Source organism: Pagrus pagrus, assembly GCF_965226575.1.
Source record: "Pagrus pagrus genome assembly, chromosome: 5".
NCBI classification, from domain to species: domain Eukaryota; kingdom Metazoa; phylum Chordata; class Actinopteri; order Spariformes; family Sparidae; genus Pagrus; species Pagrus pagrus.
Window position 1 is genome coordinate 4,879,038 of NC_140189.1, and position 27,830 is coordinate 4,906,867.

A 27,830-nucleotide genomic window follows, 5' to 3' on the forward strand; every position below is an offset into this window, starting at 1 on the left:
ATTATTTATTTTGACCATTTCCATGCTACGTAAAAAGAAATGTTTTTAGCCTCCTCTGGTCCGTGGGAAAAATCCACAACCACTGCATTTAGAGTATCATGGGACACCAACTGTTCATGAAGAATATACATTTTTTATAATTAACTCGCAATTCAGTGATCAAAGAAATCAAACAAAGTCATCTTATCAAATGTGTGTTGTTGATCTCATACTTTTTTTTGTTTATGAGCCGTACACAGCTTCATGTCTGTGGGTTTTGATTAGCTCAGTCAAAGAATGATATACCACCTACGAAGATTCGAGCTACATATTTTACAGCAAAAAAGAAAAATGTTTGAAAGGTAGAAATATTTTAATATGAATATGAAGCTCAAACCAGCAGGCCGTGAGCTTAAAAAGACTGAAAATGGCCAGAAGCCACAAACACGGCTCTGTCTTAACGTAAACATACAGTATTCTGTCTACCGGCATCCCTAAAGCTCACTAATTTACAAGTTATATCCCCTTATATTGATTATGTATGTCTTAAAGCTAAGTTAAGCTAAGCTGCCGCTGGCTTCAGCATCATATTCACCATAGAGACATGAGAGTGGTATCAATCTTCTCATCTGATTCTTAACTCGATAGCAAATATATTCCTACATATGAATTCTGTTAAATTAACCCTACTGAAAGGGTCCCACTGACTTAAAGTTACAAAATCATTTGTGATTTATAATAAAGGCAGACATGATATCAGTTTAATCTTTGTGTTATGTGCTATTCATTTACCAATCAGGTGACAGACAGTGGCCACCCTCCCCTCTCCTCCATCTGTGTGGTCAACATCAATGTCACTGAGCAGAGCAAGTATCCTCCCTCTGTAGTGCCTTTGGAGGTCTTCATCACCACCTCTGGCGGGCTGTTTGCCAACCGGGTCATCGGCAGGCTTCACGCCTCTGACCAGGACCTGCAGGACGTCCTGACCTACAAGCTGGCATCAGAAAATCCAGATGAGGGGAGATTCTCCGTCGACACGACTGATGGGAAAATCTGGGCGGATGAAAACCTGGAGGAGGGATCCTACTCCCTCAACGTCAGCGTGACTGATGGGAAGTTCAGCGTCTGGACTGGGGTCAAAGTTCATGTGTGGAAGGCCAACCAGAGGGCGCTGGACTCCGGCCTGACGCTGCAGCTGTTCGGGTTGTCACCGGAGGAGTTTCTGGGTGACCACTGGAGAGGCCTTCAGCGCAGCCTGGGTCAAGCGCTGAGTTTACCCAGACAAGAGCTTCACCTGGCCAGCCTGCAGCAGCTACCTGACACCAAGATCCTGGAGGCTCTGCTGGTATGGAGGCCTCAGAGTGGACTGGTCCAGTCTCTGCCAACCAGCAGACTCGCAGGTGAACAATCACAACACGTACTGAGCCATTTAAACTGGCTGTCCCTTAAATACCCCAAGTCTACTCCATAAGAGATACTGATGAGGCGCTTAAAGGAACGGTTCACCCAAACGTAAAATTTCAGTCATTATCTCCTCACCTTGTCAATTGATTTTAATAAATATTTCAGTTATTTTCAGCCTTGACGCACAGTCGAGCTTGTGCACCAGCTTCAGACGATGTGTGTGCTGAAGCTTAAAGCTGAGCAGCTATAGTGAAGATTTTGACTTTAAAAAGGTTGTAAATAAATACTATTCAAATCAGTTTGGGATCTCGGGGCTTGTGGATTACACCGGATGAGCTGTTATGATTTTATGATTTTTTTGTGGACTACGAAACTATGAAAAATAGTGACTGAATCTTCATTTGTGGGTGAATTGTTCATTTAGCACTACATGATAAAGAGGAAACATGATATGTGATGCATTTTAAATTTGAGTTTGCTAACTGAGACCCAAAACACATCATTAACTGGCATTAAATGGAAAATAATTGACATTTGTTCCACAGACATCAAAATGGTGAGCAATGAATATTAGGTATTTCTTCAATAGTGTCAACTTTTTTCAAAAAGTTGGCAGCCATTAGTTTGGACACGTAGAGAGTCAGGTAATCCTGTGAGATGAAGAGTCTCTTTGAATGTGCCGTCTGAAAGAAAATCTCTTTCATGTAGGGATTATATCGGACATCGAGGACTCTCTGGGCCTCAGCATCCTCAGGGTGAGCCACAACGGGTGTCTGGGCACCGGCTGTCCGCCGCGAGGGTGCAGGAATGCCGTCCAACTGACAGGAGACAGGCTGAGCCATTTCACTACCGCCAGAGCTGGTTACATCACCCCACATCACACCTGGGAGAGCGTCTGTCCCTGTAACGGTACGTCTGTCTGTGTGAAATGTGTGTGCTTAGGAGAGCTATTAATGAGGGAATGTGTGCATGTGGGCATTGATCTGAGCGTGTGTGAACCAGGGAAGAAGAAGCAGCAGCTGCCTTTATCAGCAGGAACGACGATTTTGAGTCTCACAGACACCTTCGTCTCTTCTAAAGAGCAGGACGAGGCTGCAACAGCGTCTTCCTGCTGCTCTGAATTGATCCGATTCAAAACTACAGCAAGCGCTGAATAAGAAAGCTGGACTCCAGCTGAGTAACTCTCTCAACTCTGTTTTCATCCACACAATGATGATGTGCAACAAAAAAAACACACGAAGGTGTAATGAGAAAACCTGAGGTGGAGGCAGGTTTACATCCACCTACATTCTTTCTTCTGTCCTAATAGAAAAAAGTACATGTTCATCTTTTAGGGTTTTATTTATTATATATTTCTACATAAAAGACTTCAAAGAAAAGGCAAATACAGGACAGGTGGTCCACTGAAAGGCTCAAAGAAAAATAAACTTACTATATTAATTATTTTTTAAAAAGGGATAGAAAAGCAAACAGGGGACAAAATATTAACAGAAATGGGGCGGAGAGAAGGACAGTTGTCATGCTGCAGTCATGCTGTACTGAAACTCCAGTGCCAAGTTACTATGAATAGAATCGAAAACATCTGGACTGGAAACGGCCCAGGACAGGAAGGCTCTACAGCTGGTGATTAAAACAGCCCACAACACCATTTGGGGCTTTTTGACTGGCACTTTAGGTGGCGCACAGTCAAACTATGCCAATTTGCTTCACCAGAGCAAACCAGAGTTGATCCGAGCCACGCCCGCGATACTGATGTCTCGCGACTGCGGCCAACCGACACAAGCCCAAAATATCGATATTCAACTCAGGTCTGTGCAGGAAACCTGACAGAAAGATGTTGTTTGAAAGTCAGTGTGTTCAGCTCTCAGTTCTTTTATAGAATCTAAGTGAATCTCTAGTTTTTTGCCTTCGTCCCTGTTAGTTGTTATTGTTGTACATGGAAAAAACTCTAATTGGAACCGTCTGCAGAGCATCTGTGCAGACATGTCACTTCACTGATATCACTGAGACCAAAGGATACTTAAACCCAACACCCACCCCAACCACAGTCTGTTCACCCCGCTGCCATCCGTCAAAAGATACAGAAGTATCTGCTGCCGTACCACCAGACTACAGAGCAGCTTCTTTCCTGGATGTGAGACTCCTGAACTCCTCGTCAACACTCCACCATAAAAAATTGTTTTCTTGTGTTGCCTAAAGGGACTGTAACTTGCATTTCTTTGCACAGTGGCAATTAAATGAACCTCAAACCTTCTTCCATCTGTTGGTTCAGATTAAATTCTTGAGAAGAGGACAGAGACTGGATGAAGATATCTGCTGTCAGAGATCAAAGAGCCTTCTTCTTTTAACCTGTTAAAACACAGTAAATCCCTAAGATTTCATATGAATCACTCCGAACATGTTTGGTGTGAATGTGGGCCCTCAGTTAGCTTCTATTACAGCCGACAGAACATCTCTATCATTGAGCAGCAGCGGCGCCACTTCAGATCGTCCTTGCTGCTTTGTGTTGGCATTCCTCTGAGGATTAGTGGTGTGAGGACGGAAAAAAAGTCAGCTAGGGGCTCTCCAGGATATATACTCATTATCTGCTTGTTTAGAGTCTTCTCCCCACGGGAACATCTTCTGAATCTGTTATCGCCACCATATTTTGACTATATCGGGGTACCTCTCTGGTCTTGAGACGAGGAGTTTGAGGATAAGGTGATGTCATGTGAGGACGTAGAACAGGCAAGACAGCGTAAGTATCTGAAAGCAGTGGTACAGACGGTGTTAAACTACAGTTTGTGCTCTGCTTTATAGAATCGCTTTATTGTCACAATGCGATGGAAATTCATCTTTGCTGCGGTCTACATAAATCACTTTGTTGATCTACAGACAACGTATTACCCTCAGTTTTGATAATCAATCAACTCATTTATTACAAATGAATGCCAGAGATTTTCTGGTTCCAGCTTCTCAAACATGATGATTTGTTGCCTCTCTTTTTTAAATCACTATAATTGAAATATTGTTTGAGTGGACGGTAAAAACAAGGTGCCAATTACAGCCCTGGAATGCCAAATGACATTTTTAACAGCTTTCTGACACTTTACGGTATAAACTTGTATTCAATTAATTTTCAAAATAATAAACAGCCTGAGAAAATTCTCTAAGTGAGCACCACTATCAAGAAATGGTGTTTCACACTAACACACATTATAAAGGTTAGCCCATTTGACAAGTTATTATACAAATAAACATTCAAAGTTTGATTATGAAATTGTACTTTCTGTATTTGTCATTTGAATGTTTATTAGTTAAAGTCTGTTTTTTAGTCTTGAAACATGAGCTGAATAACTGGACTCATTTCCTTCTGGATTTCAAGCTGTTTACTTTGAGACACAAACAAACTTCTTCAACCTAATTAGTGTTTTTCAATTTCCTTCAGAGGGCAGCGTGGACCACAAGGTCAACATAAAGAGTCAGTGGGTTTAAGAAGAAAAGAAAAGTTGTTTTTTTTACCAGCAGACTTTTGGGACGTGTTGTTACTGAACTGCCCCACAGGCATCGTTAAAGTTTTATCTGAGAACCGCTAGAAAGCACAAGAAGTTTTGTCCTTCCTCTAATGTCCTCAGCTTTGCTGTTGGAATCATCATAATCAATCCATTCATGAATTCAGTCCTTCGTTCAGTCCTCCCTTCCTCCTTAGTGTTGTTGATGCTTTCACTTCTGTCAGATCACTTTGTTTTGCTTTTGGCGATTTTTCAGTTAGACAGATCAAACGAAACCTTAGAAAAACATGGTCTTTTTCTCTGAGATTTATCATTACATTCAGTTTACACCACGTTTCATCTGCAGACCCCGCTGTCTCATTTAGAGGAAAGTGAAGGTGGAAAAACAGCGCTGCCTTGAGGATTGATGAAAGCTTTTTTTATGGCCTTGAGTTTGAATGTGAAAACGGTTGATTAGGTAGGAATAATTCTGCAGGAGTTTGGTGCTTGAAAAGCTCAGTTAACCAGAATTTCAGATGTGTGTTATGTGAATTACTGAGTCCTGTCACGTGTTCACCAAAGATGCTGTATAAAGTTTTTTTACCCAAGGACACCTCCTCTTGTGATTCTCCTCAACAAAAAACCTTAGTTTGTTTTCAGTGCAAATACATTATTAATAAAACCTTTAAAGCTTTGTTAGCACGGTAACTAAAAGCAGAAATAGACAACTTTTTAAATCCCTGTTTGATCTAGAAACCCTGATCTCAGTGCTATGGAAAGGCAGTAAAACAGCTGGTTGTATTAATAAGTAGGCAGGTTATGTTTTGAAGCATCTCAAGTCCCGGTGGTAAGAGGAAACACATGTCAAGGGGGGAACAGACTTTGACACAACACCGGAGCTCTCTCCGTCCAGTGAATGTCCGTCATTCACTCTTGTTTTACCTCAGCTCCTATCACTCTCCCTCTTCACCTTCTTTGCCTCCTCCATCAGCGGGCTTCTTTTTCTTTTGCAGTGTAGAGTTTCCACAGTTATTCCAGTTGTTCCACCGTTACCTGGGGATAGTAATCGGGGAAGACAATGCCTCTTCCTGTTTTGGTTGCACAAAGGCAGATGTGCTTCCTTTTTTTAATTAGACCTTCATTTTTCAGCTTTATAATTTACGTGAGTTGTTTACTAGCATATTTGATGTTGAAGCGAGAACAAAGCAAAGAAATCCCCTAAGCTCATGTTAACCACAGACCTTATTTTAGGCAGCTAAGCAAAACCCAATGAAAAAAAAACGATACCGGAAGTGCAATATTCAGTGTACTATCAAACAACACAACGAAAATCATCAATTCAGATTTAAGAAGCTTGAATGAGCAAAGTTAAAAAAAAAGAATTGACTCAAATAATGAATTCTGACTAAACTGAATCCAATCAACAGAGCTCTAGCTGTAGCAGGTGTCTATGTGTAGGTGTGTATTGACTGAATGATGTATATCCATTAACATATAGGAGAAGAAGGGTCTGTGTGAGTATTGTTGTATATGTGAATGTATACAATCAATGAATCTATTTAAAACTAGCTCATTGTTCACGTCTGAGTTCTTTGAGTCATAGTTTATCGTGTCTCTTGAAAAACTTTAAGCCCTGATAGGATCAGTGTTACTCTGCTTCAGCGTCACCACTTTGCTCTCTGTTTGGTGCCAAATGAAAGACTATATCTGGATCAAGGCCATTTATGCACTTATGTTAAAGACTTTGATTCGTTAAGTACTTCATCAATTCAGAGTGACTCATCAGGCTGCTGTGTTTGTTTTCATGTTTGTGTGTCTCAGAATCGGCCGTCAGGTTCGATGGTAAATCCTACCTGAAGTACCTTCACAGGATGGACGAGGACAACCACAGTTTCAAACTGTCGCTGAGGTTCAAGACTTTCCAGGAGCAGGGCCTCATCGTGTCCACCAACAGCACCAACGACTGGGGAACGCTACAGGTATTTGGAACAGAGGAACAGATGACAGGATTGATTTTTAACCCTTTGTGGTAGATGTACTCTTCTTAGCATTAACTAAATCACTGTTTTTTATAAACACCATAGCCTCCATTTGTTTGAAATATTCAGCCTGTTACTGGATGTTGTTCTCGTCCATTTGTAGCTTGTCCCTCATACATATAAGGTGTACAACATGTAGCTAGTGTAGCCGAAACAGTGGTGGATAAAAGTACATTTACTCATACCATTTACTAGTTACTATGAGGCTCAAGATTTCACAAACAAAACTGGAACCACGTCCAGTTTTGTACTCATTGTACCCATCCTCCATCCAAGTGTCGTGAAAATCTGTTCAGTAGTTTTTGTGTAATCCTGCTGAACAAAAACAAAACAAACGGACACAAGTGAAAACATAATCTTCTTGGCGGAGGGGATTATGACCAACTTCTAAAATTCTTCTCAAATCTTAAGACAGGCTCAACCCACATATTTTTAGATTCAGTGTGAATTAAGACTCATTTTTGCCCCCCGTACATACGAAAATGTCCATCTCCAACTATGTAACCATGGCTGCCCACATACTTCAATACACGCTTTATGTTGGCATGGATGTTCAGCAATACATCCACAAGAGGGCAGCTCAGAGTCAAGAGTTAGACTCCACGGTGGAGGAGGTTGACATGGTCATAGACTTGTGAGGTCATTTATTTCATGATGTGTGGACAAACGTCAACGTTAACTACCGGCTAGACTGCCCCCCACGATCTCCGGTGATTCTGCTCCATTTTGTCTGTATCTGTAAGATTTCAGAAAACATGCACAAATACAGACAAAATGATCGCAAAGTACAGACGGAGAGCTCCGTCTGTATCCGCATGTCCCAGCCTTTACGCCTCCGGATGGTATCTTTATCTTTGATGATGATAGAGATAGAGAGAAGACTTTTATCTAATTTAGAATAAAAATAAATAAATAAATAGTAGTTGCCTGAGAATGGTCACATTTTCAAGTTTTTTTCAGTGTCATAATCCTGTGATAGCTGTTGTACATCACTTGGATGGTAATAGCTAATCCGGGATACTTTTAATGGTGCCAAATTTTGTGTAAACCAACACAGACCAGGGCTGCAATGTCAGATTACTCCAACAGTTTTTATTAAAACCTTAAAATGTTCTCTACCTCAAGCAGCTAAAACATTAAAATGCTGCTTACACTGCATTGCATCAGTAATAATGATCCAATAACAATGAATAAATAAAAAGAATATATCATTTATTTCTCACTGCTCCTTTCACCACTAAAGTACTTAATATTTATATTACATGGAGATGAACTACACTGATATAAATTAAAGTAAATGTTTTCTGTGATTTAAAAGTCGATGCACACTTTAACTCGACTAAATAATGAAGGTAACGTCATGAAAAGACTCTGAGTCAGTAGAGCTGGGGGATAAGAAGCTAGTGCTGAAGCACAAAACTCTCCACAATGTTCAACTCATTGTGTTTTGCTGTTAATGGCAGTTTATTTGAATCATTATGTGTCGGCTCTCAGCTTTCATTTAAAACTGGTCCAAGGACAAACATGTAAGGAAAAGATGTGTGTCATTGTCCTGGTCATGAGACGTAAAGCTCTTCTCATTATCTGATGGTTACAAACGTCAGCAGCTCAGAATGATGAAACATACTCAGGAATGTTTTTTTCATTCATTTGAAGGAGGTCATTAGTTTTGCTCTTGACATTCATCTCAGTTCAGAATTATATTGTACTACAAGGAGGAAGGAGGTCAGTGTGCTTTGAGACACAGTGTAGGAGTTAAGAGGATAAAACATGTGATCATTTCTACTCTTTAGATTTTGCTGTCACTGGTGGTTAATTTGCATCAGTATGTGTTGTCTCTCAGCAGCATTCATTTAAAACTGGTCCAAGGACAAACCAGCACAGAGGTGACATGTTTGTCAGCATTTGTTCTATCCACATGAGACATGAAGCCCTCCTCATTTTTGGTTGGAAAAAGATGATCAAACCCACACACAGAAATTTAGTTACAAGCAAACGAACAAGAAAATGATTATTTTCATTCAGTGTAAATATTTGTTGTGTTCTCCCCTGAGCTGGCAGGTAATTTATTTTGCTCTTGGAGTATTGCTGCTGTGGAGAGATTAAATCTCTTCCTAATTTTCAGGAGCCGTTAGTGTAAATGTTGTTTGACACTAATTTACTATCGGAATGATACAAATCTGCGAGCGGCTGATTTAATCTGTGGGAGTTCTCCCTGGGGAATGCCGCCATCGACGAGCTGAGCTTTTCAATCCAAAATGTTTCTAGCTCAGATTCACAAACACTGCCGGATGTTCTTGACTTTAACTGTGTGAGCTGATATCATCTTAAATGTCAATATTTTATTTCCTACTTTGTGTCAGCCGTCATGTTATCAACACAGGTGTCATATTTTTGGAAATATCTGATATCTGGTGAACATCTTGTGTCTAATCTGTTTGTCCTTTTCTGTGTTTACTGCTAACACAGATCCCACACTGCTGTGTATCTGGGTCAACACTGTCAGCATCACACAGCACCTGCTGACACCCTGAATCTTAGCAAATAAAATCAACTTGATGTAAACTCGTTCTATTGCGGCAACGCTGACATTTCAGACAACGTGCCCTTCTTCACTGTGAAATACTAGCTGTGTCCGGGCCTTTTCATATTCTCTGCCAACCTGAGAGTCAGAGTTGATGTCGAGTTAATCGTCCAAACCCTGCTGCTGCTCTCTTGCCAAATCTTGTACATGATCACACGTTGGAGCGTATCGGGAATGCTACTCCTTTATCGCTGCGTGGCAGATCGTTTCATGTGTTTACGTGAGCTAAATGCCTGATTGAATATCAGACGCGGCGCTGAACTCCCACCCCACCCACATTTAAAAGTTCCACATCGGATTATGATGACGTCTGGGTTTGTTATTCCCTGCTTTTCCAGTGTAATCAGCTCATCAATGCCCTTTTAAGTTGAGTTGTGACGACAGCTGGCTCTGAAAGCCGCACGTGAGCCACATGTTGCCCTTTTCCCCCAAAATGCAAGCTTTGGGAACCAGCGAGACTTCTGCTGGAATCCTAATGAAAAGCCGTCTTCAAGATTTATTGACGTACTTTTTAAGAATTGTCGAGGGAGAGGAAGATTCATCCCGGCGCTACAATACAAGGTCTACTGTACCATATTAAACGGGCAGGTTGAAAGAGAATAATGAATTGTTGTATTCTTTGAGAGACATGAATAATTCTCTAAACAGATAACCAAAAAAATTTCTTTCTGTAGACTTGAAATGCAGCGTGATGCTTCCCCTCGTGGGCTCTTCTCATTTGTGTGACATCCATGTGCACTCAGGCGGAATATTCAATCATTTTGATTCTCGGAAAACTTCAAAAGCAGCATTCAGTCTTTCCCGAGGTTCTACCTCCTGGGTTTTGGTTCTCGGCTTGCACATGCAAGAATGGGTCCCTGCCTGATTCGTTGTGAGCACAAATGGCTTCAAAAGGAATATCTTAACGTGGTCATCTGAGAAGTCTTCGCCTGGTTTTTGTGATGACTTCAGAGAAACTTCCTGGAAATATAACACACTATTATTACGCTTCGATTCCCCTCGGGACACGAGCTTCCAAATCTCATCAGTATGCTCTGTCAAGAGTCAAGTCTTTGAAAAAAGAACACACAAATTAAAGTTCAGACTTATTTGCTGCGGCTAATTCTCTTTTATGTCTGCACACATCTTACTCTAAATCATCACCTTTGAAATGGAAATTGTAGCCGCTTGAATGCAAAGCTGCCGTGGCGAGCCGAGCAGAAGTAAAGGTGACTTGTCGGTGGAAGGAAAACACCATCAGTGATGAGGAGTGACAGCTCAGACCTGACAGCAGAGCAGTTTGTGGACTCGACAGTGAACAAAGATGTAGAAACACACTGGTGAGGAGTCAGTGGACCAACTCTTATCCCTCACGCTCACTGCAGTCACACAAACTGATGACTTTCAGGCCAGTTCAGGCTTTTATCGAGGAGGTGGTTCAGTGTCTTGCTCAAGGACAACAGTCCTCTATTTACATGTTTTTACATGAGCCATGTGCGGTCTTTTTAAACAGAAATGGGTCTTTCAGTGTCAATACTTTGTTAAATTATACTACTTATATTCAGGAAATGACACAAAACTAAAGACACAAACCAAAAAAACAAAACTCACCATCTTGTTGTTCCTCTGCCGAGTGTGTGCTGCAGGTGTAGCCAGTTAAAGAATCCCACTGCACATCATCTCCGCAAACAGTCTGCATACGATACGTGTTCAGTGTAGCCAGAGTGTAAGGGAGCTAACAGATACGGATCTTATAGCTCACAGCTAATAGAGCTAGCAGCTAAACACACAGCAGGACAGTTTCTGTTCAGTGGGTCACAACAAGTTTACAGTAAATAAATTTGGTTTACCAAACATCTTCAGCTAAGTAGTTTGAGGTAAGAGTACTTCGAATGCAAACTAACAACTAAAGATTATAAGTGAATAAACAAAATTTAAATTTTGGGATGTTTATGTTCACCTCAGGATGGTAAAAATTGTTATTTCATGAAGGTGGTGAAAAAGTTGGTCCGGAGCTGTGGGGCTACACACCAGCTGGTTTCAAAATGTTTCAAACACCGCAAAATAAGATCATACAGGCAGAGTGCAGGATCTCTGCCAGGACAGACAGTCACACACTTCTGGAGGTGCATAAGTGATAATTGAGAGGGATAACTTGGGTCTTTACATTGTTTTTAAAGGAAAATCCTGCATATTCTGCTGTTTACTGAATAAAGCACGTGACCTTTCACCAATTTTTATCCTGCACCACAGAAACAACTGCCTGCCCTCAGAAAAGCTTTTATCACAGCAGAGATGCAGCACTGCCTCCTGCATGCTCTCAAGAAAATACCTGTGTTTGTGTGTAAGTGTGCACATGCAAGCAGAATACGAGCATAGCAACCGTTGTTGAGTATTGAGCTTTGCCCAGCAGTGTTTCCTGCAGCGAATGTGCTTAGGTTTGATGATTTATGGAGTCATGAGGCAATGATGCTGTAGACTCTACAGTGTAGAGCTTCAGTCCCTGTGGAGCTTGACTTGACACAGCGCCCGCGCTACATCGGACGTGCTGATGGTGTAAAATCCTGAGTGTGTCAAACCGTGCTATCTCTCTACAGATATCCACCATGAATCACAGCAGAAGTCACACCAAGTCATGTAAAATAGATTAAAAGACAAGCGACAGGCGCCTCAGATGTCTCGAGGTTTTCTTTTGCTTGTTTCTCTGCCAGCGCTTCAGCATCTTTCCATGATAAACCAAAGTCAGTGCAGCCCTCAAAGATCCATGTGAAGATGTTTCAGGTCTGTTTGTCCAAAATGAATCACTCCTGTTCATGTTTTAATTCTTTCAGCCACAGGGAATTAGACAGAGAGCAGACCAGTGTTGCCCTGAGGGCACCCTGCAGGGCCTGAATGCTGAGCAACTTGTCCGTGCTATACTTAAAAGTTTTAGAAAGCAGAAAAATAAAAGCTGCAGGACAGAAAATAAAAGAATAAAGAGAGAAAAATGCAAACTAAAGAGAGAAAAGCTCATCGTCCTGCAGCAATTAAAGAAGCAGGAGCCAAGCAGAATGGTATCAATTATGCATCACGGCTGTCAGCGTCCAATGGGGTGATACACAGCAATTTGCAAAATACACATTTCAACTGTATATTTAATAGGGAAGATATGAGGAGCTTTCCATTACATAAAGAAAACATGAATTAAAAAAAAAGCTGCTGGCTTGTTAGTTTGCGGGAATGCTGAGCGTGCAGGAGTGTAAAGTGGCTCCCGCTGATGTGGATGAAATGCTGAATAAATGTGTGACTCTGTGCCCCGCGTGGTGTTGTACAGGGCGAACACAGGGAGCCCACTGCCGAAACAGATTTCATTTGTGACACAAAAGACTTGTCAACAAAAACACAGCGTGTCATCTGCTTCTAAAAGTCTCTGTAGACAGAATGTAAAAACTAAAATTACCATAGCTGCTGGCACTGAGTATATTTGGTGAGTACTGTTTTGAGTTTATCATTTGAATCTACTGCTCAGCTTTTACCTAAATGCTTGTATGTGTAATACTTTGGTACATTAGGATTTAATCTATAACACAGTGCATACCAGATTTATTTATCTCTCTATATTTAACTTTTTTTTTCCATGTATTTTTTATCATATATGTCTGACTTTATATAACACCTGTATGCCAGTGTCAGGCAACAATGAGACAATTGTTTCCAACAATGGCAAAAAAGTCATTTAGTTATTTTTAATGTTATTTAAGAGTTTGTAACTTCCTGGAAAATGATGAAAAATGATAATGACTCATCGGTATCTTCAACAAAGGCTTTCTTAATGTTTATGGCACTTTCAAGGAGCAGGATGCTGCCAGAGCAGACAGTTTCTGTGGACCGGGCCTCACAGATTACTGTACAAAAACACAGACCAACTGTATTCACAGATTTGGATGAAACTGGATCAGATTTTTATGGAGGAAGTAATTTCTGCTGTCCTCCGCCTGCTCTGCCTTAGCAACAATTAAAGCAAGTTTGTGCCCAGCCTCTGATAGTGATGGAGGCGAGTTACAGTACAGAGGTGATTTATTTAGTGTTTCCTAATGGACAGATACATGGTAGCTTTACTGCTAAAGTTACTGCCGCTAATTTAAGCTGGCGTTAGCTTGGTTAGCTGTCGTATTTGCTGACTTGGCCCCCGGGTGCCAGGAGCAAAATCCAGCAAGAAAACCACCTCAGTACTGTGTTCCCTTTCATCAGACTGGCCTTGTTCTTTCCTGTGGCTGTGTTGTTCAATGATAGAGGACGTAAAAAATAGTCAGTGCTACTCTAAACGTCAATCAATATCCATGACCCTGGACCAGTTTTAAGTCCCTTTTTAGCTGACAAAGAAATCAGTATAACAAACACCACAATATGATGCTTAACCATTAAACAACAAAGTCTAAAACGCACATTAAATGTCACCGACAACAACTCAGAGTATGTTTATCACACTCATTAGTGCATTACAACTACCCTGAAGGCAAACATCCAGAACAACATGTATTACTTTAAGCTGATAAACTGTGTGTCACTGAATAAATACATAAAAACAACATAGTAGTTGGATATTACTTTTTACGATTTAAAGTGACACAGTAACAAACATTATTACCTGAGAGATTGCTCCAAGTTTATTAAGAATGCATTTCATATAATATATAACATTTAAGTGTTAGTTACGGCTTTCTAATAAACAAATAACCTTTACATTCTAGCAGTTGCTTTTCCTTTTCTTTCCCCACCCTCACACTATCAGAGATGCTCTTTCTGATAATAATAATTTAAAAAAAGAAAATAGACTAAACCGTTGCATAATGTATAATCTTGAGCCTCTATCGAGCTGATAAGAGGTGAGTTGATCTTAAATCTTAAGAGCTAAACTCTTCCAACGTATTGGGTTTAGATTTAGAGGAAGCCATGACTTCGATGGGACTTTTTGTTTCTTCTAGTGAATCAGAAGTTTTGGTTCTTATCTTGTTGCTCTGAAGATTCTTTTTTGCTAACTGAGCGTCATCCTCCTCCCTCAGCTGACTGATGGAGAGCTGCGGTTCAGGTACAGATGTGGAAACACTTCTCCCGGCTCCTTACTGATCAGATCTGATCCGGTGTCGGACGGCCAGTGGCACAGCGTCCTGCTGGAGGTCAACTCCACCGCCCTGAGACTGACTCTGGACCAGCACCATCCAGCCTTCACCACCCTGACTGAGCCGTGTCGGATGTTGCGCTCCCATGGTGCTTTGCTCTTCGCTTCTTTAACTCAGGACTCTGCTCCAGAGGTCCACCGGCATCCACGAAATTTCATCGGCTGCCTGGAGGGCCTGGAGCTCAACCGGGAGCCAATCAGAGTGGGCGACACAGCGGAGTGGGCCGGGCCAGGGAGCAGGAGGGTGTTTGGGGTGTACCAGTGCTGCAGCAGGGCAGGGGCCTGCGACAACAACCCCTGTGAGAACGGAGGGGTCTGTGAGGAGGACGGCAGTGGAGGTGAGTGCATTGAAGAGGTCACATGACTCAAGTTTACAGCTGAGTACACCATTATCTGTTAGCCAATTTAATTATCTGTATCCATATTTGTTCTCAGAATGGGTGTGGCTTAAACAAGAAGTGGGCAGGACTAACCAGAAGTTGTTAATTAAATTGATACGGGTTGATCAGAAGTTGTTATATTTATTATTAATTAGAAAACTATTTACAGAACAGCCTCAGAATCGAGCTTCAGCTCAATGTGTATTGTATATTATGTACGGGGTTATTAATTGTACGTTTAACAGAAAAAGCTGTCCTGCCTGAGTGTAATTTGATGAGATTAGATCGACAGTGGCTCTGCAATATGAGTAAACAACGCCACAGCTGTTATCAGTATTTTATCCAAATACTGTTGATTTCTGATTGGTGCACAGATATTGTGTGAGATCACCTGTTTCCAGTTGAGTCCTGCCCACGTCAAACAATAAAGATCACAAACAGAGAAATTTCTCATGTAAAAAAAAAAAAAAACTGTTCCAACTCTGTTCATCTTAATTCAAATTATTCATAATTAGAGGCTGAATGGGACTGTAAGTTCATTTACACTTTGTTTTACTGCAATCGTATTGGAAGAAAAAGAAAATTTGCAAAAAAAAAAAAAATTATTTAGTTCATGTTTTGGCAGCATCTGCAGCACAGTCCAGAAAATAAAACCAAAAACATCAACAGGCTTAAAATAGATTCATTTTAATCCTAGCAGGGCGAAACTGACCGATTTAATCTAGAATACAAATATCCGATTTTATCCCATGAGGTTCTGTATGAAGAGGTTCTGGTGTCTCAAGTGAGATGTGGATTAATCCATCAGTCCTCAACAAACACCTCGTACAGCTGTTTAAGGAAATAACTGAGGCTTTGTTTAAAAAATATTTAATCATGTATTTGTCAGTTTGTTCAAACTATTTAAGTCTTCAGTAGGAGCCAGTGAACACAGAAGTGATAACAACACACAGATCAGAGAAGTCTATTTCTCTTTTTATAGAATACCAGCCTAACACTTTAAAAAGGGGAGTGATGTCAGAGCAATATTCTTCAAGATTCTCAGTGAGACCCCTGCACATCTGTAATGCCAGGTTCTTATTACACGACGAAGAAGTAGAAAGTACTACTTTTTTTTTTTTAAAGCTGCAGTACAGTACATCCTCTCAGTCAGGGACAAGCCACAACGTCATGAAAGATTTGTTTGTCCCGAAATCCTTATCAGACCCTTCCTGCTTTATTACTGTTTTCAGTTATCACTAATTGGCCAAATGCATCAACGCAAAAGATAAAGACAAAAATTGGTGTCGGAGAGGACAGCAATGGGTAATTCTTTTTTTCCACATTATGTGTCACAAAAGAGGATGTGTGGTGGCTTGGAATAGCAGCTGATAAGCACACCTGCAATTTTAAAGATACAAGAACCAGGAGCTTTAAAATAATAATATTCTCATGAATCTCTGTGAGACTGTGATGCAGAGTGCAGGTAATATGTTCCTCTTTCTCCACGGAGCTGGATATGAAGCCAAACATAAAGCTGTGAAGACGATACAGATCTCTGAGCTTTGGGAGAGCAGTGTAAACAAACAAACCCTATAGCTGTTATCAACAACCTGCCGCCTGCTGGTTTTTCTTCACCTGTTGGGTCACTGAGCTGCACTATTCTGTACAGTAAGAAAATGTCCCCCGTGGACACAGGACCGAAGGAAACAGTCAGGTATTACTTTCCTCACAACTTTATTCAACATCAAATCATATTTCACTATGCTTCAGGCACAAATTCTGGAATGTGATGCTGAACAACAAGTAAATATTATTTTCCAAAAGAGCCTTCCAGGTCAGGCAAATGTAATCAGACAAGCAGCATAAACAATGCGGGCTGTGGTTGTTTGTTTCGTTTTACTCCAGAATATGAAGTCGATCCCCTGCTGTTTAACTGAAAAGGGGTGTGAAGTTACAACATAGATGTAGACAGTAACTTTTTTTTCTTCTCCCATCTTTATACCAGTTTAGGCCTCGTTAGGTTTTGGTTTATTCTCTCACAAGAGATTAACGCCACAAAAACATCTGTAACAAAAAATTTCAACTCAAAAGGTTCACTTACTAGCTTTTGTTTTCAACCGGGAAATGGAGCTGACTCTGGTGTCATCATGTGACATAAGCATTGGATAGGAGGAGATCGTAACTGCGTTCAATGCTGGTTTTTGGCGTTGGCTGTAAGAGAGAAATAAAGCAGATTACAGGCTACTGTTAAACCGCAGGGTTTGTGGGTCAAGTCCCAGCCCCTCATGTTAAAGTGTCCTTGGGCAAAACACTGAGCCACAGATTTTAAAAAAAAGAAAAAAAGGCTGTATATGAGTGAGACGGCCAAATGACAAAAGAGAAAATAAGCAGAGCGATCCCAGTGATAAAATATCACAATATCAGTGATCAGTGAACTCTTCATAACTGGTTTCATTCCAAACATCCTCCAAAATGCTTTTTGAGACATTTTACCACATTAGCCTCCAGTGGAGAAATTCGTAAACACAATTATTTTACAGGCAGAGCAATATGAGGGTTTATGTAAAAGTGTTAGTGTGACTCATACCTGCAACTTTAAACTGGTTATAAACTTTAAACTGGTTATAAACCCATCTGAATGTAAGACTGATGCCTCAATATGACATACATAAGCATACAAGACCATTAGTGAGAAGAGTGGCTATTTCAATATAGTAATACTTCATGCCTGTCATCTGGTGGTACAGTACTTATACAAACGTTACTTTTATTTCCTGGCCACCAGAATCAACAAAAAAATGAAGGTTCCATGTAGTAACTTCAGAATAAAAGTTCTACAGATGTTACTCAACAACCAGGAGTTACTTTGAGGTGTCATTTACTTTTTTCAGTTGGTGCTTTCATGTGTCTTCCATCCCTTGTAACAACATGAGAATGAGAGTCATGTCCCATCCTCGGAAAGAAAGTTTTGCATTGCATTCTGGTTTATTTCGAGCTCCTGTGGGTGTAGATTGGTCTGTTTCTTCCTCTGAGGTGGTTTTCTCACTTGATTGCAAAATGGCAGATCTAGAAAAAAAATGTCTCACTCTTTGATTTGGCAGCTTACAAAACGTGATGTTTACAATGTCAATGTTTTTGACCAGTTATCCACAGGAAGAGGAAAAACCTCAAAACTGGCGTTAAAAGTTTTTATGAGGGGATTTTTCCCTTTAAATATCAAACCCACTCTTATGTTCTCTGGCTGGATCAGTTGACCTTTGCTTTGATTATTTACTGCCTGTAGGGGAAACTGGCTGTGGCTTTGATCAGTAGCTCTTGTCTCAGACGTCTGAGTGTGTTTTATTTACTCTGCAGAGCCGCACTGCAGGTGTGCAGGACTCTTCCACGGCGCCCGCTGCGAGCTGCCCGACAACCCATGTGCCTCCCAGCCATGTGCCCACGGCAGGGTGTGTATACCCAAAGCTCAAGGTTACATGTGCAACTGCTCGCTGGACAACGCCGAAGCAGGGTAAAAGCACACACACACAGAAACACACACGCTTTAGCATTTTTAATATATTCTTTGCCTACTCGCAGTAGTTTCTCATCTGATGAAATTGTGTGTGGTGTAAAACTTTCTTTAAAAGCTGTGTATGCTGTTAAACTTTGATTAGTTTGGTTTCACTAAAGAGTTTTAGTGTCGAATATTAATCCAGAGGCTGTTTTGGAAGCTTTTACAGAAGATTAAAATAATGAAATGAATCAGAGAGTAAGAGAGAAAGTCAGCAAACCAGACTACGTGACAAAACCTTTAGAATATTACCTCGTTCGTGAACATTTCATGAGTCATGTCAGATTTTCATCAGCAATGCTGGTGTGTTTCATTCAGTGTATCATTTGTGTTTCTTTGCGTTACTTGCACGTGTTTATTTGCAGCCCTTATAATTGAATGTACATTCACTGCAAACTTGTGAGCAGCAGCATGCAGCATGTGTGTTTGAACTCAGGTCGCCCTCTCACGAAACTCAGCACTCACCGCTTTTGTCTTGTTTTGAAATATATAAATATTTGTTGATCATCTACAATGTCTTCATTGTCAGCATCACTTTGGCCTCTGGTAGCATGTGATTGGTATTCTGCAGGTTTTCTCTAAGGGAAGCTATAGTGAATAACAAATTGTGTTTTTTCCCCAGCTCTGACTGTGTTTTAAAGCAGTAATAATAACATGGCACAGTGCCTCTTCAAGCTGGTTGGGCTTTGTTTCCAGTCCATTTCTTCATGACACATAATTTGTGCCAACTGAAAATGATTGCTCCACGCAGCACTTGAACAAAACACCACATGTAGCAACAGCATCTAAACAATACAGACCGATATAAACATATCTCACATGGTTTGTAGTTACTGACTCCAATTGGAAAAGGTGCAAAAAGCCTGGGCCCACACTTGAAGCTTTAAAAAGATGAAATTAAAGTTAGTCACAGCATCTCTGCTGTTTGATGATGGCTTTCCTGCCCTTGCCTCTTTGTAACAAACAGCACTCTGACACAAAATGGAGTGCAGCCCCTGTCATTGCCAATAAAACTGTATCTACAGAGGAGGTGCACTGTGAACAGCACATTAAGAGGGCTTCAGTGCTCTGTCTCTCAGGCGCAGCTGTGAGTGTAGGTCGCCTAAAGCCCAGCACACAATCACTGAAGTCTGACACATTAAACTGGAGAAAACACATTTTGGGCTGAGTTTATTCTTGTACAGTGTGAGTGAAACGTGAGCTGTTACAGCTCCTATATAGACAGCTGGGTTGATTAAAATCGGAGCGTATCACTTCTGGTGTGCCGCTTCATTCTGTTAAACTGGAAAAAGGTCCAGACCTCCTTGTTATGCCAGACGGCTGAAAGATGTACAGTTTTTATTAAAGTTGGTTAAAATAAAATAGACCCCGCAGGCAAGCAAGTCCAAACTCGACAAGTTAAGTGTGGTTGGTTCTGACTTTGGCCATGAGACCGTCATAATTGTGTCATGAACATTTTTCTTGACCTCAAATAAAGTGGTACAATTCTGACGTATCATTAAGATATAATTAAATGTTATAAGGTCATTTTGACACTTAGGAATTACTACCAAGGTGATTAATGTGTTGCGAAATTAATTTAGTATTTTGATCAGCCTTGAAGCTAGCACTGCTATTAGCTGACTCTGAGCTGACTGACTGCAAGGAGCCAAACCCAGCAAGAAAACCGCCTTCATTCTGTTACTCCCTGTCATCAAAACTGGCCTCCGTCAGTTGGAGGCTGTGTTCAGTCCCAATGACGTTGGGATTTTGTTGATATATTTATTTCATTTTAACCTACATTAAGTCAAACTGTACATCTTTCAGCAATCTGTCATAACAACGGGGTTGACCTTTTCCAGTTTAACAGAATTGAGGCGACGCACCAGAAGTGATATACTCCTATTTTAATTAATCCAGCTGTCCGCACAAGCAGTGTAACAGCTTGCATTTCACTCACACAATACCATGGGTGTACCTCTCTTTGAAGAAGGTGTACTGTGAAAATAAGAGTGTATCTGTTCACCAGACAACTGCAATATGCTGCTGAGAAGCCTCCTGTGTAGACATGCCATAAGAAGTGGTCAGACTGGGCAGGAAACAAGAGCAGTCAGACAATCAGACACACAAAAATGTTAGAAACATCTATTTGAAGGAAAAAAAACACACTGAATGGTACAATTATTACTCAACAGTTACTGTACACATTCATCACAGATTACAGTAGGGGTGGACTGATATTCAAAATTTTTCCCGATTATCAGTATCAGTGCTTTTTGTGTCTGATTGTTGATAAAATCGATACATTTAAAAATGCAGTACTTTGGCCATACTCGGCACTAAATAATCTCAATATGCTAGTAACTTAAGTTAAATAAATGAAGTGACAGTATTAAGTAGCAGAAAAATGGAAATACTGAAGCAAAGCACCTCATAATTATACATAAGTACAGTAGTTGAGTAAATTGTAAATTTGAGACTAAGATTTGTATTTTTCCTGTAAATGTATATCAGTTCCATTTCTCAATTATTGGTCTCCTGGATTACTAATAATCGGTATCGTTTACAGTTTAGCTTTCAGTTGTAGTAGGTAGGTTAGTAGCTTCATCTAGATAAAACTGTTGTTAACTTGTTAACTGATTATCCAACCTATATTAAGCGATGTTGAACTTTCAGAGAACTCTGCAAATTCTGGTAAAGTGAGAAATAGTGGCTGGGACTAGATAAATGTAAGTCCGGCTATCGGCTAATTAGCTTGATACTCTTTTTAACATTTTGTACACTGAATTAATAATCAAACAATCAAGAAAAATATTAGTAAGTGAAGAAGATAAATACAGAAGTCTCCCATATGTATTGTGGTCAAACAGATCACGTTCACCCACAGATTCATAAGTAGACACACAGAGGTGTTATCATGATTCCAACACAGCCAACTGAATACAAAGGCCCATCAGCACAACCCTCATTATATGCAGCATCACTTGCATTGAAGTACATGCTTGCATTCTGGAAAAAAAAACAAACACACATGCCTTGAATTGCATGCATATGTGATTGGATGCATACTCTAACACACACACACACACACGCTTTATTCATCAACCTACAACCAGCTCGTTGTATTCCACTCACACCACCATCGGCTGACAAACAGAACAGTCACGTTCAAATGAAATTACTGCAGCATTTGCATATTCCTCCTTTCATTACGGCCGCCTGTGGAATTGCGTCCCCCCTTGCGGGTGTTAACAGCGGTCCGCGTTCCAGGTAGTTTTGATTAACTTGGTGAATGAAAAATGACCACCAGTGGATCATAATTGCGGGAAGTGGGAGTTTGCGTCGTGGCTTGTAAAGCACACAGATAGATGTTTTATCATGCTGTGAAGGTTTTCTGGTGCCGTCTGATAATTATTTTAACATGGGTCACATTAATCAGCAACACATATATGTGTTTTGATAGAACAGTAATCCATTCAAATAGAAAGAAAAATACAGGCCTGACAGCGTATTTCATCAAGAAACTTTTCGCTCTCTCCAAAAACCGGACTTCTTGTCCATTAAAACATACTGAATGCTGCATTTTATTCTGTAACTGCTGGAATGTACATTCTTTTCTGTACAACGAGGGAATTCAACACCTGGGAAATGAGCGGGTGAAGTTGAACAACAGGCAGTTTTATGTAAAACAAAATGATAGGTTCTGTCAGTATCACAGCAGCAGCACTTAGCAATCAGAGCTCTGCCAGTGGGTCCTTAGGGTCGTGTTTTGTGCCTGGGCCTGGAAGATGGAGGGCTGCAGTGAAGCTTCCAGTATCATCAGCCAAATTCAACCTTCACTCCCGGGCCAAGGTGGCAGCCTTTGTGCCGCTCCCCACTGTAGCACTCTTGTTCACACTCCATATTCTCAGTCCACAGCAATTTGGACATAAACACTAACTGATTAGAGGGAAACTGCCTGATTTTTGGCCACAATCTAAACGATTCCATGAGTCCAAGTGATCGAAAAAAAGGACTCGTGCACTTGTCTCCATCTTGGGAAAGATTGTAACTTTTATCTCTTCAACTTGATTTCCGTGTAGTATGAGAAAAAATTCCACTAGCTTCAGGCCATTTAAAGCTCTTTCTGACTCAAACCTCACCAGTGCTTTCTTTTGTAAGTTCTGAACTGCATTCTCACCATCTTCTCCAGGGGATGGCGTTTGAGTCATTTAGCAACATATTCAATATAAACCTGTATGAGAGGTGCAATACAAATAAAGTTTGATGTTCATTGTATGAAAGTTAACATGAAAAACATGTATTTAATGAGTACATTACTTTAAATGTCAACATGTAAACTGTATGGATGATACCAAACTAAAATGTTTAATATTACATATTGATTGTTAGTATGTTAACATGCTAAAGCTATCATGCTTACACGACAAATCCTACATCCTTCTAATCTTCAGTTAAAAGAAGCATTGAGAGCAGAACAGCAACACTGTCACTTCCCATCACATAATGTCCTAAATCCAGCATCCTTTCCTCCCATAGATGCCACAATCAAGTAGAATTCTGCTCACCCAATCCGTGTCCTGGAGGCTTTGATTGTAAAGTCACAGACGGCTTGATCCACTGCGACCCGCTGCCTCAGGTGAGTCAGAACAACGTAATGTACTGTTCACAGTTTTTGAGACGACTGTCGATGGAAATGTCACGTCACATCAAGAGGTATCTTAAATTACACTCAACCCATCATTTGTCCTGTCTACCCTTCAGGTATCTCCTATGATTGGCTATATGGAAATTATGGAGATCAGCGTCAGCGTGCTGGGATTACTCTTCTTGGTCGGCATCTTCGTTTGCATCAGGAAACGTTACGTTCAGCAGAAGAAGAAAAAGCCCGTCTGTGTCCAGGACTCCAATGGGTAAGTTTTTGTCTCTAAAAAGAAAGTTCAGGAGTCCAGGAACTCATTCCATCTGTTCAGGTTATATGTTTTAAGACAAAAGACTACAGATGTACAAAGTGTTAAAACAACTTTTCAGGAGATTCTGAACTAGCAGTTGTCCTGTACCTCTCATGACCTTCTGCTCTGTGTATCATTATAAAGCCTTTGTGCATACAGTGGACATCCAAGAGGGAACTACACAGCTTGAAAGACAAAGAACCCTGTTGAGAATTTGAATCCATCATAAACTAGAATTTCTTCAATTATACAACAGTCAAGTTGAACGGGGATGTCAGACGAAACTCTTGGAAACATGTTTTACTTGCAACACAGCAGACTAAAAATTGATTTTACAAAAGTTTCACCATTCTCCTCCAACATCTAGTCCTCACGTTTCTGTACAACTTTTTATCAACACTGATACAACAAACTGTCTTTGATTAAACAAGGAAGTGGATACGGCAGGAATCTGTTTATCTGTAATTCCTCCATTAAGATTAATAAATAACTGCAACCAAAATATCTTTTTTCACACTCACAGCTACTTCCAGCCCAGTCTGGCCAAGAGCCTCAAAGCCGACAACCAGGAAGCCAACCCTATAGAGATGACCACATTGGTCAATGACCTCGACCACTCGCCGTTCAGGTCGCTTCGCCCACGAAGCCAGATTAGTTCTTCAATAAGTGGGGTTTCCTCTCAAAAGACGCAGGGGCCTGTTGTGTGCAGCGTTGCTCCCAACCTCCCTGCCAGGCCACCATCCAGCTCCGACAACGACTCCATCAGGAAGAACCGCTGGGACATGGACTACGAAGGTGTGTACTCATGTGTTTTTATGATTTATGACAGAGCAGATGTACTAATGCAAACTAGTGTTGTGAAAAAAAATCTTTATTGTTTTGAGTCATCATCAAACTCACAATATTGTTAAATAAATAAAATAAAACTTTACACAAATACCAACAACACTGCATTTAAATGATCGCTCATATGGCCATCAATCAAACTGAGACCGACACTTTTAAGTAAATAAAATAAAATGTCACCAATTATTATATTTTGAGGCTGAAGCAAACTTATCACTGTCGCCCACAACACTATCTGATTGGTGACTTGCACAAGTAATAGCCTATCAACACCAAACAACAGAGTGAAAGTATAAAGTAGCAGAATATGTAAAAACTCCAGTAAAAATGGTAAATGGACTTGCATTTTCTATAGCGCTTTCCCAGTCTACTGACCGCTCAAAGCGCTTTACAACACTTGTCAGATTCACCCATTCACACACACATTCATACACTGATGGCGGAGGCTGCCATGCAAAGTGCCAACTGCTCATCGGGAGCAATTTGGGGCTCAGTATCTTGCACTTTGACATGCAGCTAGGAGTCGGGATTCAGCGATTCCGATTACTAGACCCCCCGCTCTACCTCCTGAGCTACAGCCGCCCCAAGTACAGTACATCAATATTGTACTAAAGGAAAGTAATTGAGTAAACTCAGTGTCAAAATTTTGAATAACCAGTGAATGAATGTAACAGAGATTTTTATTTTTATTGCAAATGTATATTGGTTCCAAAAATCTATCTCCTTGATTACTAATCATAGGTATCGGCCCTGAAATAAGCATATCAGGCGATCCACCGATTCTTCACTTTGTAATTCTTCCATCATGAACAAACGATGCACTAAAAACACAGAATAAATCTCCATTAATTGCGACACAAGACTGACCCGTCACATGCATGTATTTTTAATTTAAGGCGTCTTTGTCAGCAGTAAGTGGCGCAGCTAATTTCAAGTTAATGGTAAAAAATGATCTAATTGCAGCACTCATCACAGAATCATCTGGGAAAATGTCAACTGCACTGAAGGGAAAAAAGTCTATAAGCTGTAAAGTAAATCACCTCGACATTCTCTGTCATGCTGCAGAGCCACACTAACACAAAAGGTCAGGAAAGGCTGAATTATTCAGTCATTCAAGGTCATTGTAAACAAGTATTTTAATTGCCATGTGGAGTGGTGCATCATGGGAAACACAGGGCTGCCTTTAGAGTCGTCTGGCAACACAGGACGCTGATTAAAATCTGGAAGATGAAACATTCATAGAAGAGGCTGATTGGACGCGATAACATCAGGAAACAACACAGTGATGTTTCATCTCTCAGCTCGTCTTTGTCACTTTCTCCTCCTGCGATTGATTCTCTCCTCTGCCATCTATTTCTCCTCTCTTTTTTCTGGGTTGTCAATATTATATTCCATCTCATTCTATATAATAACCTCCCTTATTCACCATCATCTTGTGTTTTTTTTCTGGAGTTAGTTAAGAGTGTTGCTAAGAAAAAGACATGTGTGCCAGTTGTTATAGATTGAAGCGAATCAGAAAAACGTTTGTGATGGTGGAATGAAAAAAAATATGGCTCTGCCATAAAACACCTGCTTTTAGAAAAGGGTTTGGTCTGTCCACTTAAAAGACTACTTTATAAAGTTTATATACTTTATATGAATTATTTTTAATACTTCACATAAATTAAGCTTAATAATTCACATTTTAAACAACATAAAGTGACGTAGGAAGTGGGGCTTAAACAGACCTGTTGTCTGCTCTTCTCGGCTCGAAGTAAATGGTCCCGTGATAAACATTAAGGGCTATCAAAAGAGACAGCAGGTCTGCTTCTTCACAGCGATGTAATAAGTTTACCTTAATGTCATTGGCTGAATAGCAGAACAACAAAACAAAGTGTCTTAATGACACATCACCTGGACATTCAGTAAGGTAGCTGTACATGTCAGGTTAGTCCCCTTTGGACACTCATTAAACCACATTTCATTTATTTTTTCTATACAATGCTGGCAATCGTAGGTTGAAAACAAAACAGCATGACTGTTTGCCTGACTCCCAATAGCGAAAAAGCAATGCATTATTCTTATTTTATGCTTTTAAATTGGCAAAAAGCTCAGAATTTACATTTACCACCAGTCAAATTAGAGACGCTGTTTTCACCCATTAAGGGGCAGAGTTATGACACAAGTACCCACATGGGCTGCTCTCAGCTACTGTATATGCATCGCTACTACATGTGGGTGCAGGTTAAACTTTTTTTTTTTTTACTTTTGGGTAACATTTTTGTGCATGAATCATAACCACAAACAGAGTGACACAAGTACCTTTGAATATTAATTTAGGGGCGCCAATTTAGCTAATGATCCAGTCTCTTGCACACCTTTGAAAAGGTGTCATTTATCACATTTATCATCAAATTTACAAATTAGGAGGGACTGTTAAAGTATTTGACTTCTTTTATGTCTGCCTGTCTATCTCTCTTTTTCCTCTGTTGTACCCTCCGTCCCTTCCTCTCTCTTCATTTATCTCCCCTCTATCTCCCTCTGGTCTGTTTGTCTCGTTCTCCTTCCTTCTATCACTCGATTTCTTTCTCCTCTTTTGTTCTTTTGTCATGTCTCTCTCTTCCCTCTCTCTGTCCTCCTTGCCTTCTCATTCTGTCTCTCTCTCTCCTTTTGTGTGCAGCATTTTTTTTTCATGTAAGAAATCAATTCAGTTGAGCCATGACTCATACATCCACTGCTATGTTCTCGAGACAGATGAAAAGAGGCAGATCAGGCGTTCGTCATGCCATCGCTCCCCAGGCAACGCCCGCCTGGCAGATCATTCATCTGCTTGACCTTATCACAGAGAATAAAGGACACATTCCTATAGTTCTTCACTTGTTATCCAGCTCGTTGTTAAGAGGGGACGGAGACCGAATCTGTTACACTTGCATGCTTTAGTTCGCCCTGTGACCCTACATCTAAATCTTTTATGGCTTCTCTCGACCACACTTGACACGTTCAGTGGACAGTTCAGGTTATTCTCAGGTGTATATGACGGTTACAAATCCTGGAGTAAAGAAAGTATCTCTGTAAAACAGTTGCAGGGTGAAATGAAATGGTGATGAAACAACCAGTCACAGAGCCCCATCAAACTGTCAGCCATAATGAAAGAGTTTATGGCTATCAAATGCCATGATGGTAAAATTAAATGCTGCTGGAGAGAGAGAGAGAGAAGAAGAAAGAGAACGTAGGAGCACAAAATAAGGTTTAGTTTTGTTCTAGTAAAGGAATACATCTGTCGAAAGTATTGCTTTTTATATAAAGACGGTCAACAATTAAATATTTATAGCTTTGCTGTCACTGCATTCAACAATGTCTCACACCCCCATTAAGTAGCTTTTTTCTAAACCCTTCAAAACGGAAGAGGTGCATACTTGCAAATTCACAGTCGCATTCACTGATGCATTTATAAAATACTTCTTTATAAATGATGAGAAATGTTAAAGGATAAAGATTGTTGTATAGGTTGTATTATAAATTTGTCACGATTCAGACAAATATATGACA

At 40.4% G+C, this 27,830-nt stretch overlaps 1 protein-coding gene across 1 annotated transcript in view; it reads left to right on the plus strand.

Moving 5' to 3' along the window:
• Window positions 1-27,830, plus strand: part of fat2 (FAT atypical cadherin 2) — a 123,189-nt gene that overhangs the window by 87,656 nt on the left and 7,703 nt on the right. The window contains exons 21-28 of the mRNA XM_084353255.1: window positions 779-1,379; window positions 2,092-2,292; window positions 6,675-6,832; window positions 14,498-14,951; window positions 18,330-18,483; window positions 23,044-23,143; window positions 23,269-23,417; window positions 23,980-24,251. Coding sequence (XP_084209381.1) covers window positions 779-1,379; window positions 2,092-2,292; window positions 6,675-6,832; window positions 14,498-14,951; window positions 18,330-18,483; window positions 23,044-23,143; window positions 23,269-23,417; window positions 23,980-24,251 — 2,089 coding nt within the window. The remainder of the gene's footprint in view (window positions 1-778; window positions 1,380-2,091; window positions 2,293-6,674; window positions 6,833-14,497; window positions 14,952-18,329; window positions 18,484-23,043; window positions 23,144-23,268; window positions 23,418-23,979; window positions 24,252-27,830) is intronic.